Raw genomic sequence first — 10,047 nt, forward strand, 5'->3', positions numbered from 1 at the left:
AAAAAAAAAGGAGGTTAATCGTAATAACATAATGATAATACTAATGATCAAAATAACGGTCCTGGGCTTCCATCACAGCGTGACGATCGAGCGGGATCAGAATAAGTGCTAGCCCACGCGGGCCACCCTCAGCAGCTGCCCGGTCCCCTGTCACCCGCAGCCCCGCTCCATGCAGGGCGCCAACCGCTCCACAGTGACTGAGTTCATCCTGCTGGGCTTCTCCGCCTTCCCCCGCCTGCAGCCCCTCTTCTTCCTGCTCTTCCTGCTCATGTACCTCTCCACGTTGCTAGGCAACCTGCTCATCATGGCCACCGTGGGCCTGCAGCGCGGCCTCCACACGCCCATGTACCTCTTCCTCTGCACCCTGTCCCTGTCCGAGCTCCTGTACACCGTGGCCATCATCCCGCGCATGCTGGCCGACCTGCTGGCCGCCCGCCACGCCATCGCCCTGCCGGCCTGCGCCTGCCAGATGTTCTTCTCCTTCTCCTTCGGCTTCACCCACTCCTTCCTGCTCACCGTCATGGGCTACGACCGCTACGTGGCCATCTGCCACCCCCTGCGCTACTGCGCGCTCATGGGCCCGCGCGGCTGCGCCTGCCTGCTGGGCTGCTCCTGGGCCGGCGGCTTCCTCATGGGGCTGGTGGTGACGGCGGCCATCTTCCACCTCCACTTCTGCGGGCCCAATCGCATCCGCCATTTTGCCTGCCACGTGCCGCCGCTGCTGAAGCTGGCCTGCGGCCACGGCGTGCAGCCCGTGGCCAGGGCGGTGGGGCTGGTGTGCATCGCCGCCCTGCTGGGCTGCTGCCTCCTCATCCTCCTGTCCTACGCCTCCATCCTGGGCACCATCCTGAGGATGCCCTCGGCCGAGGGCCGCCGCAAGGCCTTCTCCACCTGCGCCTCCCACCTCACCGTGGTCGTCGTGCACTACGGCTTCGCCTCGGTCATCTACCTCACGCCCAGGGGCCCCCCGGCTCTGGAGGGGGACACCCTGATGGGCACCACCTATACCGTCCTCACGCCCTTCCTCAGCCCCATCATCTTCAGCCTCCGGAACAAGGAGCTCAAAGCCGCCATGAAGAAGACCTTCCTGCACAAACTCTACCCAGAGAAGCAGTAATGACCCGGGCACCCTGCCGCCCCTCACCCCATTCCTCTCCTCAAACAGGCTCTGGGCTTCCATGCGAACCACACTCCCCCTTATCTGTTTTTGTTGTTGTCATCGGTCGTAGGTCTTGAACTCGGGGTCTGTGCACTGTCTCTGAGCTTCTTTTGCTCAAGGCTAGCACTCTATACCACTTCAGCCACAGCGCCACTTCCAGCTTTTTCTGTGTAGGTGGTACTGAGGAATGGAACCCAGGGCTTCCTGCACGCCAGGCAAGCGCTCTGCCACTGAGCCACCTTTCCAGCCCTGCACTTCCAGCTTTTTGGTGGTTCTTTGGAGATAAGAGCATGCCGTGTGTTTGGGGCTTTGGCGATGATGCTCAGCTCTCAGCCCTCCTCAGCAGCTGGGATGACAGGCACCAGACACCAGAGCCTGAGGTTTGTCTTTCCTTTGTCAAGATGAAGAGACATGGGGCTGGGCGTGGCTCAGTGGCAGAGCGCTTGTCTAGTGTGCGTGAAGCCCTGGGTTCGATTCCTCAGCACCACAGACACAGAAAAAGCTGGAAGTGGTGCTATGGCTCAAGTGGTAGTGCGCTAGCCTTGAGCAAAAGTAGCTCTGGGATAGTGCCCAGGCCCGGAGTTCAAGCCCAGGACTAGTGCGCGCGCGCACACACACACACACACACACACACACACACACACACACACACACACGCCCCACATACACAAATTTAGAGTCATCTAATACTCCAAACCACACAAACCCACAATGCAATGTGAAAATGGAAGACTTCTCCTATGTCTGATACGACCCAGTACGGAGCGCTCAGATTGTAAAACCTTTACGCAATTTACATAGTAATGAAAACCACCTGAAGTTTATTTTCTTGTTTTATGCAATAAAAGTTAGAAAGAGCTACCGCTCAGGCCAGCAGTCTGGTTCTTCCCGTCAACTGGTCTTTTCTTTCTTCTTCTTCTTCTTTTATTTTTTGAAGGGGTGCATTGTGGAGTTTGAACTCAGGTCCTGGGCAATAATGTCTCTGGGTTATTTTCGCTGAAGGCTAGCATTTGAGCCACAGCTCCACTTCCAGTTTTCTAGAAGTGGTAAGAAGACTCTCCTAGGTTTTTCTTGCCTGGGGCTGGATTGGAACTGAAATCCTCAAGTTCTCAGCCTCCAGAGTAGCTGGGACGAGAGGTGGGAGTCCCTGGCTCGGGCTTACACTGTGTTAATTATTCCAAGTCACCTAGAGATAATGGGTCTGCTTTGGGGGCAAATCCCATGGGATCACCCGGGAGGAATGGGCGCATCCTCAGGTTTTGGGATCTGTGTTGGTCTGGCCTTAGAGTCTGGCAGTTCGCATGGCAACGCCTGGTCTGGATTAGCTCAGAGGCGGTGCCACACCAGCCTGGCGGTCTCTGCCCACTGCCCACCTCTGTAGACAGTTTCCTTAATCACCCCTCTGAGCTCTCAGCCTTGGGGAGACCAAGGAACGCGACCCGAAGGAACACTGAACCCAGAATGGCACACAGCCAGAACTGCGGGGCTGGGAGACATCCAGAGCGTGGAAGCTGGTTCAAGGCAGGAGATGGGGGGGGAGGGTGATAACCGAGGAGAAGGGGCTCCACCAAGTAGTGTACGTGATCACCCCCAAAATGCTGGCTGGCGTACACTGAGGATTCACACTTATCCCTATTTTCTGTCACCAGAAAAAAAAAAATAACGATGGCTTCTAGTTTTGGTCTTTAGAGACAAAAAAAGAAAAAGAAATGTTTGGTCTTCAGGGAGCAGGAGGAGCAGGTGAAGCGGGCACATTAGGGCAACCGACTTAAGTGGCCACGAAGCATTCAAGAATCAAAATAAATACTGTTTAATGCAATGCAATTCATTCAAAATCATTTGCTTTATTGTAAACTATATCTGTATATATATTTATGAAACAGTAGAGTGATCATAAGATGCATATAAACATCCAATTTTGTGTGTGTGTGTGTGTGTGTGTGTGTGCGCGCTAGTAATTAGGGCTGGAACTCAAAGCCTGAGCTCCCCGTCCCTGAGCTGTTCCCCTTACGGCTGAATCACTCAAACCACAGCTCCACTTCCAGCTTTTTTTGCCGGTTAACTGGAGATAAGAGTCTCTCAGACTTTTCTGCCCAGGCTGGCTTTGAACTACGATCCTCAGATCTCAGCCTCCTGGGTCACTGAGCTTACGTGCATGAGCTGTCATGCCAGCCTTTCAGCCTCCTCTGGATTTTAGAAAGTAATCTACAGTTCATGAACTAAACCACAACACACTGACTTTCCCTCTGGTGACAGGGAATCCACACAGACATCTTTGTCAAGGAAATTCCTTCCCCAAGAGGAACATTGAGGGGGCTGGGAAGGTGGCTCAGTGGTAGAGTGCTTGCCTTGCATGCATGAGGCCCTGGGTTCAATTCCTCAGCACCACATATGCAGAAAAAGCTGGAAGTGGCATTGAGGCTCAAGTGGTAGAGCGTTAGCCTTGAGCTGAAAAGATCAGGGACAGCGCCCAGGCCCAGAGTTCAGGTCCCACATCTGACACACACACACACAAAAGAGGAACATTGAATGCCTGCTCTTTGTCATCAAGGAAATGGAACTCACAATCCCAACAACAGAGTGCAAATCAGCCCTAAAAGCCTAGACTAGGAAGTAGCTCTATGGCTCAAGAGGTAGCTCACCTTGAGCTGAAGAGCTGAGGGACAGCACCCAGGCCCAGAGTTCAAGACCCACGACTGAGCGTTGGTGGCTCACACCTATCATCCCAGGAGACTGAGGTCTGAGGATCACAGTTGAAAGTCCCTTCAAGCAGGAAACCCCATGAGACTCTTCTCTCCAACTAACTACCCAAAAAGCAGGAAGCGGAGCTGTGGCTCAAGTGGTAGAGCACCAGCCTTGAGGGAAAAAGCTCAAGGACAACAGTGCCCAGGCCCCGAGTTCCAGCCCCAGGACTGGTGCATGTAATAAGACTCATGCCTAGGGTGCCGTGCGTGTCTCTCCTTCCCAAGCCATTCGCACCGGAGGCCCGGCCTCTTCACATGTGCTGGAGGCTGAATTTGTGCAGGAAGGTCTTCTTCATGGCGGCTTTGAGCTCCTTGTTCCGGAGGCTGAAGATGATGGGGCTGAGGAAGGGCGTGAGGACGGTATAGGTGGTGCCCATCAGGGTGTCCCCCTCCAGAGCCGGGGGGCCCCTGGGCGTGAGGTAGATGACCGAGGCGAAGCCGTAGTGCACAACGACCACGGTGAGGTGGGAGGCGCAGGTGGAGAAGGCCTTGCGGCGGCCCTCGGCCGAGGGCATCCTCAGGATGGTGCCCAGGATGGAGGCGTAGGACAGGAGGATGAGGAGGCAGCAGCCCAGCAGGGCGGCGATGCACACCAGCCCCACCGCCCTGGCCACGGGCTGCACGCCGTGGCCGCAGGCCAGCTTCAGCAGCGGCGGCACGTGGCAGAAGAAATGGCGGATGCGATTGGGCCCGCAGAAGTGGAGGTGGAAGATGGCCGCCGTCACCACCAGCCCCATGAGGAAGCCGCCGGCCCAGGAGCAGCCCAGCAGGCAGGCGCAGCCGCGCAGGCCCATGAGCGCGCAGTAGCGCAGGGGGTGGCAGATGGCCATGTAGCGGTCGTAGCCCATGACGGTGAGCAGGAAGGAGTGGGTGAAGCCGAAGGAGAAGGAGAAGAACATCTGGCAGGCGCAGGCCGGCAGGGCGATGGCGTGGCGGGCGGCCAGCAGGTCGGCCAGCATGCGCGGGATGATGGCCACGGTGTACAGGAGCTCGGACAGGGACAGGGTGCAGAGGAAGAGGTACATGGGCGTGTGGAGGCCGCGCTGCAGGCCCACGGTGGCCATGATGAGCAGGTTGCCTAGCAACGTGGAGAGGTACATGAGCAGGAAGAGCAGGAAGAAGAGGGGCTGCAGGCGGGGGAAGGCGGAGAAGCCCAGCAGGATGAACTCAGACAGGGAAGTGGAGTTGGGGTCCGGCATGGTGGCCATGTCCTGGGGAGGGGACAGGGAAGGAGAGCCAGGGCCGTGTGGACGGAGGGACAGAGGCGATGGTGCTTCACCCGAACCTGCTGCAACTAGTTCATCTGCCAGTATATGAAAAAGGAAATTAAACTATATATACATTAAACTATATGTACAAATTAAACTATTTATATACATACAAATTAAACTATACAATTATATATGTGCCAGTCCTGGGTCTTAAACTCAGGGCCTGGGCGTGGTCCCTGAGCTCTCTCCTTCTAATGCTGGTGTTCTACCACTTCAACCACAGCTGCACTCCTGGCTTTCTACTGGTTAGCTATATATACGAATTGTACAAAGTGGCTCAGCCACCAGAGAACTGGAAGTGATGCTGTGGCTCAAGTGGTAGAGCGCTCACCTTGAGCTGAAGAGCTGAGGGACAGCGCCCGGGCCCAGAGTTCAAGACACAAAACAGGACGAAAGAAAGAAAGAAAGAAGGAAGGAGGGAAGGAAAGAAAGAAGGAAGGAGGGAAGGAAAGAAAGAAAGAAGGAAAGGAAGGAAGGAAGGAAGGAAGGAAGGAAGGAAGGAAAGAAGGAAGGAAGGAAGGAAGGAAGGAAGGAAGGAAGGAAGGAAGGAAGGAAGGAAGGAAGAATTGCACAGACTTTGCTCCTTGGCCTGGCTTTGGAGCCATGATCTTCACTCAGATCTTGGCCTCTTGAGTCACTAGCATGACACAGTGCTCAGCAAAAAGTCTTTGAAGAGAGATAGAAACTGCCGTGCTCACAATACCAGATTCAAAGAGGCGATATAGACGGGTTAAAAGGCCTAATTGTAGGAGGTAAGAATATACAGAAAGAGCCAGGCGCCAGTGGCTCATGCCTGTAATCCTAGCCACTCAGGAGGCTGAGTTCTGAGGATCGCAGTTCAAAGCCAGCTCTGGCAGGAAAGTCCGTGAGACTCTGATCTCCAATAAACCACTCAGAAAACCAGAAGTGGCGCTGTGGCTCAAGTGGTAGAGCACTCACCTTGAGCTGAAGAGCTCAGGGACAGCGCCCAGGCCCAGAGTTCAGGCCCCATGACTGACAAAAAAATAAATAAATAAATAAATACAGAAAGAAACAGCCAGCTAATTCGGAAATAGAAGTAGGAGGATCATAATCTCAAGGTTAGCCCAAGTAAAGTATATGAAATTCTATGTAAAATGTAACTGCAACTGGGCCAGTGGCTCACGCCTGTCATCCTAGCTACTCAGGAGGCTGATATCTGAGGATCATGGTTCAAAGCCAGCCCAGGGAGGAAAGTCTGGGAGACTCTTATCTCCAGTGAACCACCAGAAAACCGGAAGTGGTACTATGGCTCACATAGTAGAGTGCTAACTTTGAGCACAAAATGGCTTGTGGGCAGTGCCCAGGCCCTGAGTTCAAGCCCCAGGACTAACAAAAATAAAAATAATTAACTGGGAGAAAGTGAGGGAAGGGATCACATTGTCCCAAAAGAAATGTGCTCTTGGGGCTGGGAAGGTGGCTCAGTGGTAGAGCGCTTGCCTTGCATGCATGAGGCCCTGGATTCGATTCCTCAGCACCACATAAGCAAAAAGAAAAAAGCCAGAAGTGGCGCTGTGGCTCAAGTGGTAGAGCGCTAGCCTTGAGCCGAAGAGCTGAGGGACAGCGCCCAGACCCAGAGTTCAGGCTCCATGACTGGACCCAAAAAAAAAAAAAAAAAGAAATTTGCTCTTTATTTGACTTACATAACTGTATCCCCACTCAACACCTTTATAATAACAGTAAGAGGGCTGAAAATATGACTCAGTGGTACAGTACTTGCCTAGCATGCATGAAGCCCTAGGTTCAATTCCTTAGCACCACATACACAGAAAAAGCTAGAAGTAGTGCTGTGGCTCAAGTGATAGAGTGCTAGCCTTGAGCAAAAGAAGCTCAGGGACAGTGCCCAGGCCCGGAGTTTAAGCCCCAGGATTAGCAGAATAAAAGAAAATAAATGTACTCCTTTACCTGACTTTTTATTTTTTATTTCCAATCCTGGAGCTTGGAACTCAGGGCCTGGCACTGTCCCTGAGCCCCTGTCCTCAAGGCTAGTGCTCTACCATGAGTCACAGCACCACCTCCAGCTTTTTCTGTGTATGCGGTACTGAGGAACTAAACCCAGGGCTTCATGCATGCTAGGTAACCACTCTTCCACTAATCCACCTTCCCAGTCCCTAGTACCTGATTTTTCTAACCATAGCCCCTCTGTATATCGCCTTTATAATAACAATTATGTGTGTGAGTGTGTGTGTGTGTGTGTGTGTGTGTGTGTCTGTTTGCGCGTGTGCTGGTCATGGGGCTTGAACTCGGGCTTGGTACTATCCCTGAGCTCTTTTGTTCCAGGCGAAAGCTCTACCCCTTGAGCCACAATGCCACCTGCAGTTTTCCGGTGGTTCATTGGAGATAAGAGTCTCCTGGACTTTCCTGCCTGGGCTGGCTTAGAGCGGCAATCCTCAGGTCTCAGCCACTGGAGTCGCTGGGATGACAGGTGTGAGCCACTGGCTCCCAGCTTTATTTATCAACTAGAAACAAAGCACAGAAAACAAAGGCAAGCGGCCCTAGTCCATCCCATTGTGGACAAAGGGACCGGCGGCCACAGGAGCAGAGCCCCTCCCCGGAGCTCCAAAGTTCCAAACTGAGATCCCAGGGCCACAGAAGCTCAGCAGGAAGTTCTGTCACAGGGAGGGCTTGTGCTAAAGGACCATTGCTAGAGGAGTCCCCGCAAGCTGGCCAAGCGCAGGAAGGAACAGGGGGTGAGCGCAGGCCGTGAAGTTCAAGGCAGAGAGCTCACACTCATTCCTGGTGGAATTGAAGGCGATCCTAACCAGGCCCCTTGGTGGCTCCCGCCTGTCTACTCAGGAGGCTGAAACCTGAGGATCAAAGTTCACAGCCAGACCAGGCAGAACAGTCTGTGAGCCTCTTATCTCCCATGAACCGCCCAGAAAAGCCAGGATCGAGCTGCGGCTCAAGTGGTAGAACGCCAGCTTTGAGTGAAAAAGGCCAAGGACAGCTCCCAGGCCCTAAGTTCAAGCTTCAGGACCAGCACATGTGTGCACGCACACACACGCGCGCGCACACACACACACACACACGCACGCACACGCACACACACACTGGCTTTGGGGACAAACACTCTGTGCAGAATGACACATTCAAGCTCACCTCAGAACCGACCGGGGACGCAGTGACCAGGGAGCAAGCCGGGCCAGGACCCGCACACAGGCAGAGCGGGGCTGCTGGCCATCTTCTCCCGCCTGCAGCCTCCCCCGATCACAGGCCTTCTCTGGTCCAGACTCCCCAGCTGCTGCTTTAGCCTCACACACCTCCCTGGTAGGAAAGGCGGGTTCCCTTCTTGGCTCACCTTTGGGGAGGCCCTGCAGCCCAGCCCCAGCCTCGGGGCCCCAGCTTTACCTCTGCGGCTGGGGCTCCTCCCCAGGGCCGCATTCCCGCAGGCCTGCCACAGGGCAGGGAGGGAGTCGGGCACTACCAGGCTGAGGGGGTACCAGGGGACATGGGATCACCCCCCCCCAGCCTCCTCCCGGGATCCATCTATCCACTGTCTCTCCTCTATCTCTCCATCCACCATCTACCATCCCTACTATCTATTAATTAGCTAGCAATCCTCCGTCAAGGATCTGTCATTTAATTATCTGTGGCTTGATCATCTGTCTTATGATCTTTCAGCTAATTATTATCAATCCTTCATAGTTATTTAATTATCTCATTATCTATTTATGTAATTATCCATTATATATTTATCTTTTTTTTGTTGTCGGTCATGGGGCTTGAACTCTGGGCCTGGGCTCTGTCCCTTAGCTCTTCAGCTCAAGGGTGAGCGCTCTACCGCTTGAGCCACAGCGCCACTTCCGGTTTTCTAGTGCTTTATTGGAGATAAGAATCTCACAAATGTTCCTGCCCAGGCTGGCTTTGAACCGAGATCCTCAGATCTCAGCCTCCTGAGTAGCTAGGATGACAGGTGTGAGCCACTGGTGTACGGCTGGTGCTCTACCATTTGAGCCACAACTCTACTTCTGGTTTTCTGGTAGCTAATTGGAGATAAGAGTCTCACAGAGTTTCCTACCCAGGTTGGCTTCAAACCATGTTCCTCAGATCTCCACCTTGGGGTACCTAGGACTACACAGTGAGCCACCAGCGCCCAGAATGTATTTATTTTTCTCTCTAATTTTCTATCATCTATGAAATTATTCATAGCCTATCAACCTACTTTCCTAATTATCTATTATATGTCTAATTATCCATATGTATCTAATTTGCCAAACTACCCATCCAGCTGGGCACCAGTGGCTCACACCTGCAATCATATCTACTCAGGAGGCTGAGATCTGAAGATCATGGTTCAAAGCCAGCCCAGGCAGAGAAAGTGGATGAGACGCTTCACTCAGCCACTCAGCAAAAGCCAGAAGTGGGATGTGGCTCAAGTGGTAGAGTACTAGCCCTGAACACAAAGAGGCTCAAGGACAGTGCCCAGTCCCCAAGTTCAAGCCCCAGGACAAAAAAAAAAAAGTGGGGCTGGGAAGGTGACTCAGTGGTAGAGTGCTTGCCTTGCATGCCTGAGGCCCTGGGTTCCATTCCTCAGTACCACATAAGCACAAAAAAAAAAAATACAGAAGTGGCGCTACGGTTCAAGTGGTAGAGCGTTAGCCTTGAGCTGAAGAGCTGAGGGACAGTGCCCAGGCCCAGAGTTCAGGCCCCACGACCCGACCCCCTCCCCCAAAAAAGTGGCAGAACACTAGCCTTGAGCAAAAGGGCTCAGAGACAGTTGCCAGGCCCTGAGTTCAAGCCCCATAACTAACCATCATCTAACTTTCTTGTATCCATTTTCCCCTTCCTTCCTTCCTTCCTTCCTTCCTTTCTTCCTTCCTTCCTTCCTTCCTTCCTTCTCTCTCTCTCTCCCTTC

At 53.4% G+C, this 10,047-nt stretch overlaps 2 protein-coding genes across 2 annotated transcripts; one reads left to right on the plus strand and one right to left on the minus strand.

Annotated features, from left to right (window-relative positions):
- The first annotated feature begins 169 nt into the window (after positions 1 to 169).
- On the plus strand, positions 170 to 1,117 carry LOC138817579 (olfactory receptor 10H1-like). The gene has a single exon (XM_070008040.1). It carries the CDS (start codon positions 170 to 172, stop codon positions 1,115 to 1,117), a length of 948 nt encoding a protein of 315 aa, XP_069864141.1.
- Positions 1,118 to 4,154: 3,037 nt separating this feature from the next.
- On the minus strand, positions 4,155 to 5,102 carry LOC138817580 (olfactory receptor 10H2-like). The gene has a single exon (XM_070008041.1). It carries the CDS (start codon positions 5,100 to 5,102, stop codon positions 4,155 to 4,157), a length of 948 nt encoding a protein of 315 aa, XP_069864142.1.
- Between the last annotated feature and the right edge of the window lie 4,945 nt (positions 5,103 to 10,047).

Source organism: Dipodomys merriami, unplaced genomic scaffold, assembly GCF_024711535.1.
Source record: "Dipodomys merriami isolate MVZ:Mamm:240054 unplaced genomic scaffold, mDipMer1.0.p SCAF_70, whole genome shotgun sequence".
Lineage (NCBI taxonomy): Eukaryota > Metazoa > Chordata > Mammalia > Rodentia > Heteromyidae > Dipodomys > Dipodomys merriami.